Source organism: Eucyclogobius newberryi, unplaced genomic scaffold, assembly GCF_026437365.1.
Source record: "Eucyclogobius newberryi isolate DKJ021-1_F unplaced genomic scaffold, fEucNew1.0.hap1 SCAF_242, whole genome shotgun sequence".
In the NCBI taxonomy this organism is placed as follows: domain Eukaryota; kingdom Metazoa; phylum Chordata; class Actinopteri; order Gobiiformes; family Gobiidae; genus Eucyclogobius; species Eucyclogobius newberryi.
Window position 1 is genome coordinate 92,715 of NW_027315882.1, and position 20,237 is coordinate 112,951.

The window sequence follows — 20,237 nt, forward strand, 5'->3', positions numbered from 1 at the left end:
ATATGTACATAGAATTGCCAAATGAAAAATAATCAATTCATAATCATTGCAAAACTTTCTTTGCATAATATATTTTACGTAAGGCATGCGCCTTACGTAAGTTTTTATATTTTTACAGACATGAAACGCACGCTCAGTAGATATTCCTTGAGAACGCTCAGCTTTTTCGCTAAAAATCCGTGTCTTTATAACTCGGTTACTTTGCCTAATCCTCGCGTTTATTTACAGACTTTTTGCACGAAATCCACGCTTCACTCTGCCGACATGGACCTGAGTAACATGAGGAAAAAATACAAAGGAGATGAAGAAGTGAGTCTCATTTATAACACGACCTTCTAACCTTGCTCTCTGTGTTCACCTCCTTGATAGTGTTTGTAAATGCTGAAAAGGGCTCCGTTATAGCCTATCCCCAACTGACAACACATCATTCATGAGAATTTAAATCAATTTAATAACACAATTTATTGTTTATGCATCGGTACTGTTTATACAAAATATGCAAACAAACCACTTCGTCACAAATTTTGGCATGATCTGCAATAAGGTTTTTGTTGTTGTGGCTGAATTGTTCCTCAACAGGGATCTAAATGTTTACATCTCTGTTAATAATGTCTGTTTTTTGTTTTTTCTATAGTGTTTTGAGGAGAGTCAGCTTGCATCCCTGGATCCTATCAAACAATTTGGAAACTGGTTTGATGAAGCCACAAAGTGCCCTGAAATTGGAGAAGCTAATGCTATGTGTATAGCCACTGCCTCTAAGTAAGAAGAATAAGGGGCAAGTGCTGAACAAATATTGACTCAACCCATTGTTAAATACTACTTTTGTCTACTGTCTCTACAGTGATGGCCGTCCATCTGCTCGAATGGTACTTCTAAAAGGTTACAACAATGAAGGCTTCCGCTTCTTTTCAAACTATGAGAGCAGAAAGGGTATTGAATTGGTGAGCATACGGTCTCTAGCATAAGCACACATCATTGTATTGTCATTCTTATTGTTTGGTTTCTTGCAGGAGAGCAATCCATATGCATGCCTGGTGTTTTACTGGGAACCTCTAAACAGACAGGTAACGGCAGCGTTCCTAATCTAGACTTATTTAAATTTTCAAACTGTATTGCATATTACACTGCGTCACAATGACAATAGAGATTTCTGAGTCTGCTCTGAAAATTTATTTTAGAATCCAATTGAACTAACCCGAAATGGTTACATGTACATTGCCAGAAAATTAGCAAATTAGAATAATCAGATAAGTCAATAATAAGAACTGATTTTGGTGTGTGCTAACATGCACAAGAGAAATCTGCCAATCAAATAAACCTGGTGACATGTGTCAGTTTATTCTAACTGTTGATACAATAAATTAGATCACAAAAATCTAAAAAATGAATGAATAAAAAAATATTTCCATCGTTGACATTTTCCGTCAAAACCTGCAATCTGCAAAGGTCTAGTCCCATCAACCATAACTGTTTATATGATATTTCAATCATCTGGTAACTCCAGAAATGATCAGATTGTTGGTGTGAATATAAATATAGGCATTGTCTTTAGGCCAACAAGACGATACAGTTTTTTAAATTTTAAATTTTGTTCTCAAATTTACCTTTTACAAAAATATATGCACATGCATCTAAATCCTGCAAAGGGTGATGGCGCAATATTATTCTTGTCACTTCAGCCACCTCTAAATGAAGTTATGGAATTATTTTTTCTTGTTTTTTGTCATGAACATTACAGATGTGTTGCGAAACTATTTAAATACTATTCAAACCCCAAATAATACCCTTTGCAGATTCGTATTGAGGGAAACGTGGAGAAGATCCCATACCAGGCCTCTTGTGACTACTTCCATTCTCGACCAAAAAGCAGTCAGATCGGAGCCGTGGTGAGCCGCCAGAGCACGCCAGTCCCAAATAGAGATGTAAGTGACAATAGTTCAACAAAATATCTCTCCAAAGGATCTATGCCAAACGGTCTTATTCAATGTGGTCTTCCAGTATCTGAGGCAGAAAAATGCTGAATTATTGGAGAAATACAAGGACTGTGAAGTTCCGATGCCTGACTATTGGTAAGCATCAGTGTTTATGGTTTCATTTCTAGCCTGGGAATTTCTGTATCCATGCTCATGCACTTTGCTTTTTACGTTAAGTACGATACAATCACGATGATAGTAATTGAACGAAGATAAACAAAAAATATACAAATCTCTTCTTTCCTGTAATTTCAGAGGGACGATTAATTTCAATTATTAAATCTTATACAATTTGTGGAGTATCAATGTAGTATATTGCCTTTATTTAATTTTTAAGTAGTCCCTTTGACCAGTATAGTTACTTTTAAAAGTTAATTATAATACAATGTGTATTGGGGAGAATTTTTGACCACATAATCTCTTTATTAATGAGAAACTCTGGTATTATTTGAACCACGTAGTTTTTGTTTTGATATTCCCTGTTTGTTTCTCTGAGTAAGCAGAGAGGGAGAAAGTTGTTTGAAGTATGATATCAGTTTCATGTTTTTATATCGTTGCAGGCGTGTCACAAAAATATATTAAAATATTAGCACACTTATTATCCCATAAATGTTTGTGGGGATCCGTGTGGCAGGCGGATACTGTATTTACTCTTCACCTGGGTTTGGACCTTGGACTAACATATTGTTGACATCTTCTGCCAACAGGGGGGGCTATATTGTCAAGCCTTACCTGATCGAGTTTTGGCAGGGTCAGACCAACAGACTTCATGACCGGATTGTGTTTACCAAACTGGAGCCTGGAGAGGAGCAGGAGCAGGAGGAGTTTCAACACATGGCCGAGGGAGGGTGGGTTTATCAAAGACAGTCTCCTTAAAATATAGTATAATTTTTTCTTGGAATGAGAAAAATTGCAAGCTATAAAAAATGAATATTAACAACGACTATGGGAAATACTGGATGTTAATCGAAGCTGCTATGAGTGCAATTTTACGTTGTTAATGTCTCGTAGATATCATCTTTCTGTTTAATGAATATAGTGGGGAAATGTCCAAGGCTAGATCAAACTCCATTTGATGTTAAATAATCATCAACAATTAGTTACACAATGACAAGGAGGAGCAGTTTAAAAGCACACAAAATGTCAAATGAAACTAATATAAAAATAGTGTAATTGTTGTAGTTGCGTTTTAACATTGATTAAAAGCGCTGGGTGTACACATCATCACCTTAAATGTAAATAATTTCTTGTGTAAGTTGTGTACAGTAAGACATAATAAATTAAGTTTAATTTTTACATGGCGGGTGTTTTATGACTCAAAGATGGCAATAAAATTGTCTTGGATCTCAAGTGAGATTTGTAAATGGTTCATTAGTAGAGGAAATAGATTTGCTTTTAACTTGAAAATAAAATCAAGTTTTGTATTAATAAGAAGTGACACACCCTTTCCTTTAGAGGTGAGAGCTGAGAGCACTTTAATTTAGTGGTGCAATATCCCTACAAATGTTATCTTATCTTAGCTTCATTGTCTTTTTATGTAACTCATAACAGTTTTGTATCCAGGAAATAATATATTAGATTACTTGACCAGTGGACCTTATTTGAATCATATACTTGAACATAAACTGGCCAATATAAAAAACGAATTATTATACCATGTTATCTAACTGAAAATATGTTAAAAATGCCAGTGAATGTGACAAGTAACTTTTGAATTGCACTTAAGCCAATATAGTTTCAGTCCAGCCTGTGGTTTATGAAGCGTGGAGGGAGATAGAATCCAGTTTCAGTGTCGACTTACTGTAGCTATGACGACCAGAGGAGGTAATAAAATAAACGTGACTGGGTTAGCTCGGGCATAATGTCACTCAGGTAACAAGATGCAATTAAGTCGATAATAAACCTAACACTTGGCATATTCAAACAGTAAATCAAACTTTTACATATAACAATTGAAAGATAGATCATGAAGAAAAATAGAAATCCCCATGGAATAAAAATGTATATAGGAAGTAAGTTTAAGTGTCCATTGTTAGGGCAAAGAGAGAAAAAAATTGCTTTACAGTAAATAGAATTGCATAATTGTTATCAGAGTTGATATTCAAACATTTTGGTATTGCTCCATAACAAAATAACAATACAATCTACTATAATCAATAATCTTTTATTACAATAAATGTCCATAATTTCCATTTTATACTGTATATCATTTACAAAATCTTAATATCTACAGTCTTTTTTTAATAAAGTAATTTATGTAAATTCTTAATTTTTCTTTTCCTGTAATAAAAACATTGCATAAGCTGATTGTAAAATGCATACAAAAAGCTATTTTAAAAGATTGTCTGCATTCTGCATACAAAAAACTCTAATTGCTAAATTTAGGCATTTACCTTCATTTCACCAAAATAATTCAAGTTACAGAACAGACAGCACAAAAAGGTTTTAAAAATAAAACCTATACAAACTTGATAAGACACAGTGATTGCTGGCTTAGGACTTTCCTGAATGCTGTGAGCTCGTGTCAGTTGCAGGTGAGTCTGTTAGAGTCGGGGCGTGGCGCATAGAAATAAGCAGGCTATTTACCCACTGTGCACCTTGCAGCCACTTCGGATGTGCTTGTACCTTCTCCGTCAGACATTTTCATTGTTATTTATCGGCATGTTTGTTGTTTTTATGGTTTTCGTCTTTTGTGTTGTGCTCGGCGAAAAGCGTCGGGTTTTCGGCCAGAGTGGCGCGCACCCTCTTCTTCTCCTTAAACCGGCCGGAGTGGGACACCTTGACATGGCGCCCCTTTGTGGCAGATTTGTCTACAATCTTCTCCAGTCTGGCATTTAACTGGCTGTCCATATGTTCTTGAGGGGGACTAACGCTCGAATGCTCTTTGTTCCCATTGTTGCTGCCATGCTCTGCCGGGATCTCATATAAGACTTTGGGTTCAGATTTCTTTTTGCGAGAGAAGGTCAGTTTCCACCAGCTTGGGTCAGCCATGGCACCAACACAGACCGATAAAGCTGAGGGACAAAGATCATAGTTGTTATGGTTAAGTTATGGCATGGGAGAGGCTGTTCTGTGCAAATAAATGTCACTTTTATAACTTGATATCAACCCATAAAAACTGGGCCCACAAAAATTACACGGATCAAGATTAGATATTAAATAAGGCTGTAAGGAACTTGCTATACGCTCGGAAATTCCAAAACTGAGGCCTGAGGGGGAAAATGCAGGTCATCTTTATTAGCCCTTTGACTCCCTGCTTTAAAATGGCTCAAATTTCCACATTGCTTACGACATAAAGCTACAGACGATCGGTGTTTGTAGAATAGAGTAAAATCTATTTCCAGGTAAAGTACACATGACTACGGTGTTGGACTTTATTGTTACTGATGGGAAAGCTGCTGTCTATTGTATGTTTCCCTTATATACACATTTAGGTTTTAATATTGACTATAAGTATTAATTTATCATGGATTCCCTGCTAAATAATGGTGAGTTATTCTAAAGATATGTTACATTTTGTATCTGGCTCTATTTTGTGCACTATTCTTCCACTATCTACAATCCACTATCCACTATCCACTATCCACTATCCTTAGAAAGCAACAGTAACAGTGAGCGACTCTGTTGTGGCTTTAGTGCACTTGTCCATAATTACCAGGTGAATCCTTACGGGCAGTGACACCTGACACTGCGGTGTTCAGCTGATAAATTAATAAGGGCCCTATCCGCTGTCCCTCACATGAGATCTGATATTTGAACTCACATCTTACACTGATGAGCAATCTACCCGCAGTTCGTCAGGACCCAGACAATGTTATAGTTGTTTTTTTAACATACAAAGTATCAACTTAAGTGAGTGTTTGGTCAATAAAATCAAATAACGAATGAACAAAATGATAATGTACCAATTAAATGATAAAATGAATGGTCGGTGGGTGGCTTCATGCGCCCCCTAGTGTTGATGTGACTTTGGGCAAGACAATTCACTCAGCTGACTCAATAAATGTGTGTTTAGAGCTATAATTGTGACACATGTAGCTGATTGTGAAGGGCATCAGATGTAAATAACTTAATCACCCTTTTTCTTAATACTTTTATGTAACCAGAAGGTTATTGAGATTCAGAATCGGCCACACAATCATCACAAAATATTACGTAATAAAAACATCTCTACAGTTTTCTTGAACTTTTCACGTGACACTACAGCTTCCAATTTGAGGTCTTTTGTAAATGATTCCAAGACAAAGGTGTAAATTGAAATCCATCGGCTCAATTGAAAGTTTGTCACGAGTTACTAACATGTAAAACAACTTCCTTATGACTCATATTAAATCTAGTTTGAAAACACTTGCCTAAGCTCAATACAGCAGGATATGAAAGGCAGACAGACATCAAACATTGATTTGAAGCTGACAAGCAAGAATCAACATGGCTCCTTTTGTGTGGTCATTTTATCATGTAGCACCTATGCAAATACACATGCCCTTTGCAAGGAACACGCTTATCTGCTCTACCCGATGTTGACGGCCTCTGAGGCACACAAGTCACGCAAGATTTAAATTGTGTGTAAATCCTTCGAACAAAAGCGCCTGAGCTTTACAGTACAATACAGTGAAAACCACAGTCCAAATACTAGGAGGTAAAGGAGAAATATCACTTGATTGTGCTGCACATGAAGATTAATTATTGTTCATTTTATGGAGTGCCAGAAACATCCCCAACATTACTTCCTGGTCTAAATTGCCACGTTGTATAGTTTTAAGACCTTGATATGAAATGGTTTACTGTTTTATTTTGGGGCCGAGCCTTTTCTTTTTGTCCTCCAGAAATCTCTGCTGCTCAACAAACATTTACAAATCATTTGCATAGTATTCTTGCCCTGTCGCCATTAAGCAGTTTCTACAAGCCACAACTAAGGATGATTATGGCACTTTCACAGCCTGAAGCTAAGAAGATAAAAAATGAAACAATACAACTCCATTTTTCCTTTGGTGAGCCATGTTTGACTTAGATGTGACCTTTGAAACAAAAAGTGGTGTTGACTTAAAGGAGGCCCTCCATAGTTCTCTTTAATAAGTTACTATGTATTTTGTTATGAGAGGGTGAGTCTGCTAAGCTTCACAGATCATGAGGGACAGAATAACACTTTGGGCACATTTGAAAATCACTAACTAGATTTGAGGACATGTATGGGCACACTATGTTGTGGAGGAGAACACAAGGACATCAAAGCCACTGATAAAAAACACCGTCAGATTCTCAGGTTTCAAAGGGTTTCCCAATAGTTCTTCATGGCTCATAAATTTGTTTTGTTTTTTAGAGTAACGTTAGGAGTAGTTTATTGTCCAAAGCTAAAACACAGGCTGTTTATTATAATATGTAAATCTAAAGTTTAGTTTTATTTTCAGTTAATTATCAAGGCTCTGCAATTTAATGCTATGTATATATATTTATTTATTTATTTTTCAATAACAATAAGGCCGTGATGGGGTGCATGGTGGCAGACCTACATCACATGATCTCTCTGGGTGGAGTCTGCATGTCCCCCCCATGTTACCGTGGGTTCTCTCTGGGTTCTCCGGCTTCCTCCCACCGTCCCAAAGACATGCATGTGTTAGGCTAAATTGGCAACTCTAAATTGGCCCTTGTGAATGAATGTGAGAGTGAATGTTCCTGTCTATCTCTGCGTTAACCCTGGGACGAGCTGGCCCCTGTCCAGCGTGTACCCCGCCTAAGGCCCAAAGTCAGGTCAAGACCCATGACCACTAACGGAAACAAGCAGTAGAAAATGAATGAATGAAAAAGGCCGTGCTTTTCTACATTTATGTTAAAAGAGTAGCATGAGAAATGTACTGAGTGGAAGCGTGTTTTGGAAAATGTGTCGTAGCTACTTACAAATGTCTAAGCTTAGGCTGACAAGTGCTACTGTTTAAATTACTTTTCATATTTTTGTAAACAAATGTTAAGAAGTCAAATCAAGACAGTTACGTTTTTGAGTTTTTGCAGCACAAAGCTCAAAGTAACACAGGTTTTTAATGGCAAAAATGTGTCTTACCTTGACAAAAAAGAGCTGATTTCAGTGGACTCAAACACCAAACAGGGCAGGCATGTTCCCTGGTCCTTCACTTTTCCCCTCACTGAAGTTGTTTTATCGTCTCAAGTGAAAGAGCAGCAGCAGCATCCCTTCCCCTGGCGCCTCTGTCTCACCTTGTCCCGGTCTGTCCTCCACTAGAACAGCCCACACCCTCCTCAAACACACACACACACCTCAAAGCCCGCCCATATGTGCCTGGGACTAAATGTTGCAACCACCATGTGATTTACTGAGACATTTCTTTGGTCCTGCCCAGTCCCCTCCAAGATTACTCTACTCCAGACAATACAGTTCAAAAATGACAAATTCCTTTTATCAGTTTCACTCTAAAACCAGTCACGTGTGAACAGGGAATTTGGCCAAAGAAGAAAAGCATATGCAGTATTTCAGTTTGAGTCTTATTACATAACCCTCCCAGCTTTCACATCCAAGCTACAAGTACAAAGACCAGACACAGACAAAAGGGAGTTTGAACAAGGAAAAGTGCCTGTGATGTTTTGCATGGGTTCCGTGAATCACACACAGTAAATGGACACTTAGTTTGCAAGTTTGGTTGTCATTCAAATTTCTACAAAATAGGTCAGACACTAAAGATTTAATGCCACACCAAAAAAGCTGGTCTTAGCTGAACAAAGCAGCTAGCCAACCTGAAAGGACAAAACAGCTTGTGATACAATGGTTACTATATAATACAAAAAGTACATCGTAACCTCAGGTGGCAGATGTCCAAAATGTCTTTTTTTCTGATTACATTTGGTCCAGTGAATCTTATGTGCTATTCATTTACATCTAAACTATATTTCAACTTGACCTAAAGGCCCAATTTATAGATTTATTTCAGGAAAGGGAAAATTAAGGGATGTGTGAACCGTTGGAAGCACCAACTGGTCACCTAATCTGTACCTAATCTGTGTTGCAACACTGGAATTTCCCCATTGTGGGACAAATTTTTTTATCTAATCTTATCAGTGTTGTTTATTCTATGATTCAGACACTTTTAAATATATACTTTAATTTTTGGCAAAGCCGCAAATTAATATTGACACTGCCGTCCAAAAAATGAAAGAAAATATCTCACCAATACTATTTGCAGAAAACTAATCAGAGATAAAAATAACAAGATAGTTTTGGACATCTGCCACCTGTGGTTACTATAATATTAGTTTTAAATTTGGAAGTTGCAGTTCCTTGCATTTGCACTGTACAAGTATTAGTGTGTGTTTCTGTTTAATTTTTAGAAATGGTAAAAAGATAATCTTAATCTTTTAATCTTTTATTCTAATTCTGATTATTTGAGGGTGGCGCCGATATTTTAATAGATCCATGTGTAGCATGAGGGTTAAGTTTCTCTTGTTCCTAAAGTTATCCTGACAGCTTTGGTAAGGGCGACCTCTGGTGGCAAAATAAATGAACTTGCAATCACAAACAGGAAAGGCTATGAGCCACTCACCAAACGTTACAGCCTCCAGTAAAAACACGCGCCATTGGTCCTTTTCCAACAACACCCTCTCTGAATGACTCTCAGTCCCGTAACGTGTCTTAAACATCGGGAAACAGATGGTGTGAATGATCCTGCAAAGAAAACAGTCATACAGAGATATAATGTATCTACGGAGACTTTGAACGCAGTCGATTTTATAGTTATAAAGAAATAATGGAGGTAGGTCATTAACTTTTATTTATTCCTCACAATTTAACCATTGCTAACAAGTTAAGCTAGCGTTGACTGTCAAAGTCCAGTTGGCAGATTGTTTTTCTCTAACAGAATTACATTTGTGCTTAAGAATGTATAGTCTTTGTTTTTCAAGTTAAACCACCTGTTTTCTAATTTTAGCAGAATATACAAAACCTCCCCATTGATGTACAAACCAGTAAGCTTCTAGGTAAGACACAGGCATTGGGCACTTACTAATGTCTTTCTTGACAATTTAATTTAACCTATGTAGAGATTATATCCACTCTGTTTTGTTGTGTTGTCTACAGACTGGCTGGTGGACAGACGCCACTGCAATTTAAAATGGCAAAGTGCAGTAAAAGTAATAAGAGAGAAGATCAATGCTGCCATCCAGGACATGCCAGAGAATGAGGAGATCAAGGCTCTTCTCTCTGGGTCTTGTATGTGTTCTTTCATTTAACAATACACTTTTTAAAAATGTATTAACAATATTGTGTACTTTTAATAGAAATGTAATAAAACATGTCAACAAAGTTTTTCTTAATTTATTTTATTTTGGTAGACATTCACTATTTTCACTGCATACGAATTGTGGAAATTCTGAGAAAGACTGAAGCTTCATCTAAAAACATCTTTGGCAGGTATTCATCACAGCGAATGAAGGTAAATTATATTAACAGTATTATGGTGCTTATTGACAAACTTTCAAGTTAAAATAAAGCTGTAAAGGCCAGATTTACTAACTTTGTTTTCTTTCTGTTAGGATTGGCAAGAAATTGTGACTCTTTATGAAGTGGACAGTGTATATTTGGGTATGTCTTTATTAAAAAATAACATACATTTAAATTCAAAATCACATTATTTTTACCACAACCCAGCATATCTCCTATTTCAATGTTTAATACCATACATAATTAGTATATTATTATTAATATGCATACAATTATATTGCTATTACATGCTGTGTTTTACATTGTAGCTGAGCTGGCCAGTTTGCTTAGTCGTAATGTCAGTTATGAAGGTCCAGCCCTGAGAAAGCAGATCACCAAAGCTCAGCAGTTGCAGCAGGAGCTGAGCCGACGGGAAGTGGAGTGTCAGAGTTCCGCTGCAGACCTCAGGGAACGATATTACACTGCATGCAAGCAGTATGGCATCACGGTAAGGCCAAAAGCAGAGCCAAAAGCAGCAATGCATTACGGTTTACTTTTAGAATGAGCCTAACTTTTTTTTACTAGGGAGAATATGTGTCTCGGGAGTTACAAGCCCTTGTCAAAGATCTACCAGCAGTACTTGATGAAGTTGGACGAGATGCTGCAAAGTTAGAAGAACACATTCAACTGTACACTGCATTTACCACATTTGTGTGTGAGTGGTAAGTATAATGTAATTACACATCATTTTTGCATAAGGTCTTGACGTTTGTTTTCACAAAATACAAAGCATGTTTTGTTCTAAGGGGATCTTACATATATAATATTTTTTAATGTTTTAATTTATTTATTTTATCATTGCCGATGCCAATACGGATTGTTTAGAATCCAGAGAAACCGATAGCCAACCACTTTTATTTTACTACAAACACATCCACAACCCTGTTTTACTACAGCAGTGTAGTCACTTTGTTGCAGTGCCATGTTCAGATAAAGCTTAATGCATATTCTTTATTGGCCTCTGTTGGAGATTTAAGGACCGTGACCCGATACGCCAAAAAGTGCAAATATGCACTTAACTTAACTTAGACATTACCTGTAGTAATATTTTTTTATACCATATTTTTTTTTCTTTTTAATAGGTCTGAACAAGTATCCCCTATACTGACATTTGTCCTGAAGAGAGGAAATGCTACATTTTATGAATGGAGAACGGGTAAAGTTCCCACAGTCGTCGAAAGACAAGTTGTAGAAGAAGCCGCTCTTGAGACTGTAGCAGATGGAGTAGTTAGTGTCCTTTTATGTAACTTATATATTTACACATCGTATTTCCCATGTTGTGACAGATTTTCCTCTGTAGATTGACTGGGGAGACTTTGGTTCAAGCTCAGACATTCAAGGTCTAAATCATGGCATTCAACTTGAAGAGGGAGTTGACTGGGGCATTAGTCTTGAGTCTGGGGTAAGAAGCCATACTTGTATATTGCATTAAATACATTACCACATTGAACCTCATTGAGTAATGTAATTATTTCTAATCAGGATGCAGATGCTGGTGGCATTGACTGGGGCACCAGTGAACCAGCTCCCATTGAAATTGAAGTTATGGATGCCGGCACAGACTGTAAGAAGCTTTACTACCTTGGCCTACTATTCATTTAATAACATTTGTAGTTGCTATTTACCTTCTATGTCATGTTGCAGGCCCAGATGGTGTGGCAAGGGGTGAGGATGCCTTGTCAATTCTGGAAACCCCACTGTCACGCAACCAGTTTATTGATGAATTAATGGAGGTAAAGATCTTTCCCATTTTCACGATGACTAAACTATTTAGAATTTGATTCATTAAACTTCACACACAAAATATATAGATGCAAGTTATGTTTTGTTTTTGTTTTTCTTGTGTAGCTTGAGGTATTCCTTATGCAGCGCCTTACTGAGATGAATGAAGAGGGGGACGTTGTGGCCATGAGTCAGTTTCAGATGGCACCTTCTGTGATCCAAAACCAAACCTCTGAACATGTCCAGGAAATGTTATCAGAGGTGCGCAGTATTCTTGGACGGCTCACCACTCTCCGAATGCAACATCTCTTCATGATTCTGGCCTCACCAAGGTATCACCTGTTTGGAGTAATGTATCTGTAGTTAATAACAAGTTTATAAGAAATGTATATTACCTTTTTAGATATGTGGAACGTGTAACGGAGATGCTTCGACAGAAGCTCAAACAGGCAGAAATTTTAGTGCTGAAAAGTGCTGCAATGGCTGAAAAGAGACAAGAAACACTAGATGAGCAGTCCAGGTTGGAGCCTCGTGTAGACATCTTGACTGGATGCACAAAGGAACTACAGAAACTAGTACGATTCATTTAATGTACCTGTTTCCCTTTTATCATTGCTGGAATTCATAAATTTCACGGCTAATTTTCTATTGCAGATTGAAGCAGATCTTTCAAAGCGGTACCACAACAGACCTGTCAACTTAATGGGTGTTAACATTTAGAATTGTATACGATTGTTTTACCTTCTGTTAACCACAGAAATAAAATAAATAATATAGGATAATCCATGCATGTTTTCATTTGTATTGAATCTAAATCCAAAGCTACATAAACTGCATAATTTTGGTATGCTCCCCAGGTTGTACAAGTAATGCATAATAGTTGTAAAGTCTAGTTGTTCAAATCTAGTTATACAAGCCCGCATGCATAAAGTCTATTATTATCATCGTGGGGATTTTCAGCGGCTGATGAAAGCTTGGCACTAGAATGTTCTGCGCATGCGCTTTGTGGAAGCGTGTTTTGGTGTTAAGCGTTGCTGCTATGCTAGCAGCCGGGCCAGCTAGCAATTCTGCAAGTCATGGTGGGCCATTGAATGAAGCTAGGATTAAAAGTGATTTTTCTATGGGAACCGTATGATGTTGATTGATGCGGGACTTTACAGTGGTTCTTGGGTGATGTCGAAGGCTGTCATGAAGACACTGCTGCAAATTCTTGATGCGTATGCGTAAGTAAAAAAAAATAAACTTATCAGTTATAGTTAGTGCGTGAGTTGTTAAACGCTTTCGATTTATAAGATTATGACTGCAGTCACAGACTCAAAGTCTACACTTTTTGCAGCCTTGACATATAATTATATTGTGATTTGTGTCATTTTAATAATCTGGGGCCGTGTCAGAGTTGCAATTAGCTGTGGGTAGCTTCCGTGGATGGTTTACGTTCTACCATGTTTAGCATGACGACCAGGCCCCGCCTATTTCGGGTTTTGATTGGCTGACAGACGCTGGGGTTATTTGTCGTCACGTTAAATGCAGCTTGTGACTGGATCACGTGCCTGCCACTCATTTTTGCTCCACTTGTTGCTAGGGAGATTGCTTTGATGTTAGCAACAACGGGAAGTAGAAACCCAAGAAGAAAATATAGTTTATTGTGGAAAAGCCATAATAAATAGCCATAGATGGATGTCCACAAGCTCTGACCACCACACTTAGTGCAGAGATGACATTAGTGTTATTGTAGTGGTGTTATAGCATAGCAATAGCGATAGCAGACACGGGCTAGGTCATCCGGGCGATGATAGGTGCAGCTTGGAAGAGGGAGGGACCGTGCTGTCACCAAACGCCGCTGTCAGTGAGATGCTAGGCTGCGAGCTTTCCAGTCTCCCTCTTTCACCTTCACCAGCTCCCATACGAGGTAGTTGTCCTGACAAGGGTGGGGTGATGCCTGTGCTTTGTGTTAATCTGTAGCCTGCTGAACTCCCAAGATTGTGCTGTGAGTAATGAACCATTATCACTTATTTCGAGGATGGACTGGTGGGAGGTCCAGCAAGTGTATCTTTAACATGGGCGTAATGTAGAGGCAAGTAGGTTTGTTCATCGAGGTTTCAAAGCTTTGTTATTCCTATGTCCAGTTTAGACTTGCAATATTAACCATAGAATGATGCTGTTTTGTTTTTTACTTTTGTCAGGTGTTGGACCAGGAACACTTTATGAAGAACAAAGTTTTCCCACAAAGAGGATATTTGAACTATTCATATGACATTTTAAAAATTGCCTTATTAATTCCCCGTTCCCTTGATATCTTTACGTTTTTCACATTCATGTGTCCACCTCATCCCTCTAATGGTATTGCAAAAGTAGTGATCCAGAGTAGCTGGCCCCATTTTTATTTTTGTTTTATACTTTCACTTTTTGTTCCGTTGTAAAGAAATGCTTTACCTGAAAAAGTACTTCACAGAGGGCCTGATTCAGTTCACCATCCTTCTGAGTCTTATTGGGGTGCGGGTGGACGTAGACAGCTATCTAAACAATCAGCTCCCTCCACTGAGAGAGATCATCCTAGGCCCTAGCTCAGCCTACACCCAAACCCAGTTCCATAACATTCGCAACACACTGGACGGCTATGGCATACATCCCAAAAGTGTGGACCTGGATCACTTCTTCACCACACGGCGACTTCTAAACCAGGTGCGGCAGCTGGATCGCCTCTCTGTGCCCACACCTGAGCTCAACACCTGGTTGGTGCACCGCGACTCTGAGACTGTGGTGTCCGCCGGCAGCCACTCGAGCCCCACGATCGCCCTGGACAATGGGGCCGGACTAGACAGCGCCAACAGCCCTGACGCGACCCCGGCCATGAGGGGAGGAAGTGGAGCAACTGAATCCACCTACAACCTGAATGCAGCGGAGAGCGCCCTGGGAGCTGTGGCCTCGGAGGAGAACCAGGAGCAGGGCAGGAATGGCGGCGATGATCTCACCAAAGAGGTAAAGTTAACATGCAGATTTTAACCAATAAAGGAGTACTGTTTTTTGATCATGGGATAATAAACACCCACAACGGTATTATTTAGTTAAATACAACTTACCGACACCTTTACTTTACCACTGTTTGAACATGCCGTTTCCATCATAAACACTTGAGGAAAATACAGCTATGTATATCTGGGATTTTAATTAAACCTTTAATTTAGGTCATAAGACTCTGGATAAGCCTAAAGTTTAGTTGTTGCATCAGAATAAGTTAAGTGATTAAAATTGTGCTTTTGTATTTTCTTTCGTAACATTAATTTTGTGTCAGGACTTGGGACTTCTGAAGTTTTTTTTTTTTTTTGCACAATGGATTTCGTTTTGTTTGATCACATGATGACCACCGTGTCTAAGTGTGTAGGTCCTGGTTTCATCATGTGGCCTCCTTTCATAAACTTCTATTTTATAGTTAAGTAACAAACAAATATGTATCATTTGGAATTTTGTAGAAATTACAACATGTACATTTACCAAACGCAATTAAATAGTGATTATAATGGAAAAACTATCACCATTGTTTATTGTTTTATTTTATCTAGGACATTGATTTGATAGACATCCTTTGGCGACAGGACATTGACCTTGGTGCCGGACGTGAAGTGTTCAACTACAGTAACCGTCAGAAGGAGACGGAGGAGGTGAAGCCTAGGCCACAGGAGACCAAGAATGGGACAGAGCAGGAGCACTGGAGGAATGGCGTGAAGTCACAGGGGGCTCAGCCTGTCGACGGCGAGACAGGAGAGAGCATCCCAGAGCAGGTTAGGGACCTTAGGGGCTTTCAACATTGTGCTATGGGCGGGTGGAGTTAAATACACAATACACATGGGAAGAGTGTGTATTATCAGATTATACCGGTACTCTCATTAGAGTTTGGCGTTTTTGAATTGTAAGATTTCTAATTACAGATCTACCCTCTACTTCAACTCTTTCACTGCACCCTCCAGAGTCTTTGCTTATTTTCAGCAACTTTGCAGTCCTTTCTGAAAAAGTGCTACATTAAAATGTACATTTGTAAGCCAAAATAAAGATCCTAGTCTCTACTCTCATTACAATTACGTAATTATTTGGTTCTACGTTTATCCTGTTCAACAGTAGTTTTCATCATAAATGGCAGTTTTGAGACAAAAAGCTGAGATAAATGCCATCCATGAAACGGTTTTAGTAAAAGTAATTTTGACCCAAAGCCATTTATTAGAAAGAGCAGCTGTTGCATGAAATGGGGAGAGAGTGGGTGGAGACATTTGGAAAATGTCGTGACCAGGAATCAAATCCATGAAATGTGCACATGTGCCATGCCTTAAACCACCGCAACACCAACAAGCACAGTAAAAGTGAAGTACTTCAGAACATTATGGCCAGATGTTCTGGTGAATACAATCTTATATTTTGTATTATGTATGTCAGCTAGGATGTTCAAGAAAATACATTTTGTATCCACAGGGAACATTTGTCTGACACAGATAACATTGAGTAAAGATGCTCTGCACCAGATTTAGCCACACGCAGGTTTAGATCATTTATCAAACATTTCTGCAATATACACAAGGTAAATAAAAAAAATCATCAACAGCAATTCTCCTTAAATACATTCAATTTATAGTTTATCATTGGCAATACCTTCTAAAATGTTTATTTATGTTATCAAATTCATAATTCGTAATTATTAAATGCAATATCCAATTAATCAATACATTACCACATAAAAAACTGAACATACAAAATACATATTTAACATGAAGTTCTAAAATGCACCAATTTAAATTCATATATTAATCTCTTAATATAAGATTAAGTTAATCACAATCCTCATGTCCTCCAAGTTAATTGTAAATCTTAACTCAAATACAAATTTCCTGGTGAAACCCCAGTTCATCCTCTAAACGCAGTCAGAATGCTTCCATGAGAGCTTAAGGTTGACACGCCTCAGCCCGTGGGAGGAAGGTTGGGAAGTTTTCAGCTCAACTGGAAGTGTGTTTGATGCTGTATGGGAGAAATCAGCTTGTCCTATCACAGTGCGTTTGAAGGGAATAATCAAATCGTACAGAACGTAATGTCCTGCTCTGGTTATCGCCGAAAAACAGCCTCTTAAGGGAGACGGAGCAGCATTGTTTAGAAATATAAAGGGCAAACGCATTTCAGAATGAAGAATCATATATTCAAAAAAGGTTGTGATTGTTCAATATATTGCAATGATAATTTAATGATTTTAAAAACGTTGAGGGCTCGTCTAAATGGTGTGCTCAGTGATTTCTTTAGTCATTTTCCTGCCTGTTATGTAATCGTGTTCAGGGGAAAACATCATGGCAGGAAGGAAGGCTTTAGAGAGTTCAACGAGTTCCAAATATGTCTAAAGTTTACAATACTAGATTTGGTAACATTCTTTCAATGTTTAATAATGTTTATCAAAGGTCAAATTTGTGTCCAAATACACACCTAAATATTTGAATTCTTGGACATTATTGATAACTTGCCCTTGAACACTAAGTTGCCACAGACTTTCTTCTTGTTAAAATATATTGTTGCAATTACAATAGTATGAAGACTGAACCTTGTACCCGTTTTTTTATTATCAAGTGCCAACGCAAGCAGATCATCCACCTCTGAACAATCAACTTCATATTTTTGCATTTGACCTCATCTCAGCTTATACACGCATTACACATTCATCAAATACAGTGTCAGATACGTATGTATTTTGTCGATAAAGAAATCCATGCAGTATTTTATTACTATAATTGGATTCATATTAAACACGTCATTTTTAATGGGTCGTTTTCAGCAATTGGCGCAGACGTGTCAAATCAAACTGACTTATGTATTACTGACCTGCTGTTTAATATCACTTCTGTTCAATGAGGTTTCCTGACAATAACGGCAAGATTCCTTACAATTTGCACGTTCTTTAAATGGATCGTTATTAATGATGGCAAAGTAGAAAGAATATGACCATATTACCATTCTCCACTTGAAAGCACATGTTTGTAAGTAAAGGGATTTATTTGCTGTGCCATTTAGAAGTAAATGGGCCTTTCCCAACATGACATGGCTTTCGCTTTTGCACGTTCAGTACAGTTATCTAACCAAACCAGAGGAAGTATTAGCAAAAACCTACAATAACAACATAAACAAATGATATCAATGACACGCTGTCTTGTTTTCTTAGCTCCCAGCTCTTGGTTCTCAGACTTCACTTTCTCTTCAGGAGTGTCTAAGGCTATTGGAGGCCACGTTTCCTTTTGGACAAGAATCAGAGGTAAACATAACCCAACGGTGTGTTAAACAGCATACAATGTTCACATTTTTTATTTTTAATATATGTTTTATGTCATTAGTTTCCAGCACCGGTCGTTGCAACAGAAACCGCTGTTTCCAGTGAAGATGTTCCCTCCACCTCTCAAGGGCTGCTCACACAACTGTCCCAGGCAGAGCCACAGTTGGACCTGGAGCAGCAGTGGCAGGACATTATGGCTATCATGGAGCTTCAGGTAGGAACATTCTGTATTTGATCAACCATTTTAGTAAATCATATGTGTTTAAGAGATTAACATCAAAAGTTCTTGTTCTCAGACAATGGAAGCTAACTCGACTTTGGCCCAGAACAACTCCTCTGGCGTTAGTGTGTCCAGTGGCTCACCTGAGTCAAATAACAGTGACTTTGTGCATGCCGTTCGCTCTACACCAATCAACCAAGATGTCAGCCTTCACCAGGCCACTCTCCCGAGCTGCAGCCAGGACTTTCCCCAAATGTTTACTCCACAGTTTGACTCTGACGGCATCACACCCCGTCCCACCATGCTCAGACTGGCCCCCGGCAACAACTCCAACATCAACTCCACATTTGGAGCTACTAACCTGACTGGTGTCTTTCTGCCACACGTGAACAGCTCCAGTAACATCACGACCACACCCATCCTCCCAGACCCCTTCAGCGCCTTGCTGGAGGAGTCCATGCTGGACGAGATCAGCCTTTTGGACCTGGCGATGGAAGAGGGCTTCAGCCAGGCTCAGGCCTCTCAGCTGGAGGATGAGCTGGACTCAGACTCTGGTCTTTCCCTTGACTCTGGTCACAGTCCGGCCTCTCCCAGCAGCTCGGAGACCTCATGTTCCTCCGCCGCCTCGTCCTCCTCCACCTCCGCCACGTTTTCAGAGGAGGGCGCTGTGGGATACAGCACTGACTCTGAGGTGGCAGCGGCCGAGACTGAGGACGGGGCTTCTGGAGGGTACCAGCCCGGCTTTAGTAAACTCTGTCGCATGAGCTACCAGGACCCGTCCCAGTTCCACAACCTGCCGCAGCTCGATAATATCAGCCATAATCACACTTACAATCTGCCGCTGTCCTCTGCCTTCTCCGACCGCCCGGAGCTCCCCATTTCCACCGCCAAGAAATCTATCAGAGACAAACAGAGCTCCAAGCTGCAGCCGCACCAGGACTTGATGGACAAGCACGCGAGCCGCGATGAACGGCGAGCTCGATCGATGAAAATCCCCTTCACCAATGAAAAGATCATAAACCTGCCTGTGGAGGAGTTCAATGAGCTTTTAGCCAAACATCACTTGAGTGAACCCCAGCTCGCCCTCATCCGGGACATTAGGAGGCGTGGCAAGAACAAAATGGCGGCACAGAACTGCCGCAAGCGCAAACTGGACACCATCATAAACCTGGAGCAGAACGTGCAAGAGCTGAGGCGCGACAAATCCCGTCTGCTGAAGGAGAAGATGGAGTTCATTCGCTCCCTTCGTCAGATGAAGCAGAAGATGCACGGCCTGTACCAGGAGGTCTTCACTCAGCTCCGGGACGAGGAGGGCCGGCCTTACCCGCCCAACGAGTACTCTCTCCAGTACGGCAGCGACGGCAGCGTGCTCATCATGCCCCGCAGCATGGCCAACGCTGAGCAGAATCGAAAACCAGAGAAAAAACAAAAAGACAAAAAGAAATGAGGTACTTTGCTGCTCTTTATTTATCTCTCTGCAAAGTCATTGAGAATTTCTGCAGATGCAAGAGTTGTCCTTTTTCCTTTGAGAAGATCCTGGTGAGTAGAAAA

At 39.2% G+C, this 20,237-nt stretch overlaps 4 protein-coding genes across 9 annotated transcripts; 3 read left to right on the forward strand and 1 right to left on the reverse strand.

Annotated features, from left to right (window-relative positions):
• The first annotated feature begins 107 nt into the window (after window positions 1-107).
• Window positions 108-3,269, forward strand: LOC140372521 (pyridoxine-5'-phosphate oxidase-like). The gene is made up of 7 exons (XM_072459644.1): window positions 108-309; window positions 635-759; window positions 842-941; window positions 1,011-1,064; window positions 1,794-1,922; window positions 1,999-2,069; window positions 2,681-3,269. Exons 1-7 carry the CDS (start codon window positions 121-123, stop codon window positions 2,847-2,849), a joined length of 837 nt encoding a protein of 278 aa, XP_072315745.1. The 5' UTR covers window positions 108-120; the 3' UTR covers window positions 2,850-3,269.
• Window positions 3,270-4,123: 854 nt separating this feature from the next.
• Window positions 4,124-4,964, reverse strand: LOC140372523 (proline-rich protein 15-like protein A). The gene has a single exon (XM_072459647.1). The coding sequence runs from the start codon at window positions 4,962-4,964 to the stop codon at window positions 4,623-4,625; it is 342 nt and encodes a 113-aa protein (XP_072315748.1). The 3' UTR covers window positions 4,124-4,622.
• Window positions 4,965-9,572: 4,608 nt separating this feature from the next.
• LOC140372526 (CDK5 regulatory subunit-associated protein 3-like) lies at window positions 9,573-12,956 on the forward strand. Of its 2 annotated transcripts, none has more exons than XM_072459653.1 (14): window positions 9,573-9,727; window positions 9,902-9,950; window positions 10,051-10,182; window positions 10,305-10,405; window positions 10,506-10,554; window positions 10,722-10,900; window positions 10,978-11,114; window positions 11,535-11,679; window positions 11,753-11,854; window positions 11,935-12,016; window positions 12,097-12,185; window positions 12,301-12,506; window positions 12,578-12,749; window positions 12,829-12,956. In XM_072459653.1, exons 1-14 carry the CDS (start codon window positions 9,722-9,724, stop codon window positions 12,892-12,894), a joined length of 1,515 nt encoding a protein of 504 aa, XP_072315754.1. In that variant the 5' UTR covers window positions 9,573-9,721; the 3' UTR covers window positions 12,895-12,956. The 2 variants fall into 2 exon arrangements, with proteins under 2 accessions (XP_072315754.1, XP_072315755.1); XM_072459654.1 differs by having other exon boundaries at window positions 9,905-9,950.
• Window positions 12,957-13,151: 195 nt separating this feature from the next.
• LOC140372525 (endoplasmic reticulum membrane sensor NFE2L1-like) lies at window positions 13,152-20,237 on the forward strand. 5 transcript variants are annotated; one of them, XM_072459648.1, is made up of 7 exons: window positions 13,178-13,253; window positions 13,335-13,397; window positions 14,358-15,153; window positions 15,735-15,953; window positions 18,359-18,448; window positions 18,528-18,680; window positions 18,763-20,237. In XM_072459648.1, exons 3-7 carry the CDS (start codon window positions 14,599-14,601, stop codon window positions 20,131-20,133), a joined length of 2,388 nt encoding a protein of 795 aa, XP_072315749.1. In that variant the 5' UTR covers window positions 13,178-13,253; window positions 13,335-13,397; window positions 14,358-14,598; the 3' UTR covers window positions 20,134-20,237. The 5 variants fall into 5 exon arrangements, with proteins under 5 accessions (XP_072315750.1, XP_072315752.1, XP_072315751.1 ...); XM_072459649.1 differs by lacking the exon at window positions 13,335-13,397 and having other exon boundaries at window positions 13,152-13,283; XM_072459651.1 differs by having other exon boundaries at window positions 13,168-13,397; window positions 18,398-18,448.

Bases quoted from the DNA above. Each gene is read 5' to 3' on its own strand.
- LOC140372525 (XM_072459649.1), top strand. From the start codon at position 14,599: ATGCTTTACCTGAAAAAGTACTTCACAGAGGGCCTGATTCAGTTCACC. The intron at 15,154-15,734 runs GTAAAGTTAACA...TATTTTATCTAG, and splicing joins GCGATGATCTCACCAAAGAG to GACATTGATTTGATAGACAT. The intron at 15,954-18,358 runs GTTAGGGACCTT...TTGTTTTCTTAG, and splicing joins GAGAGAGCATCCCAGAGCAG to CTCCCAGCTCTTGGTTCTCA.
- LOC140372526 (XM_072459653.1), top strand. The intron at 10,183-10,304 runs GTATGTGTTCTT...TTATTTTGGTAG, and splicing joins GGCTCTTCTCTCTGGGTCTT to ACATTCACTATTTTCACTGC. The intron at 12,507-12,577 runs GTATCACCTGTT...TTACCTTTTTAG, and splicing joins ATGATTCTGGCCTCACCAAG to ATATGTGGAACGTGTAACGG.
- LOC140372523 (XM_072459647.1), bottom strand. From the start codon at position 4,964: ATGGCTGACCCAAGCTGGTGGAAACTGACCTTCTCTCGCAAAAAGAAA.
- LOC140372521 (XM_072459644.1), top strand. From the start codon at position 121: ATGAAACGCACGCTCAGTAGATATTCCTTGAGAACGCTCAGCTTTTTC. The intron at 310-634 runs GTGAGTCTCATT...TTTTTTCTATAG, and splicing joins AATACAAAGGAGATGAAGAA to TGTTTTGAGGAGAGTCAGCT. The intron at 2,070-2,680 runs GTAAGCATCAGT...TTCTGCCAACAG, and splicing joins GTTCCGATGCCTGACTATTG to GGGGGGCTATATTGTCAAGC.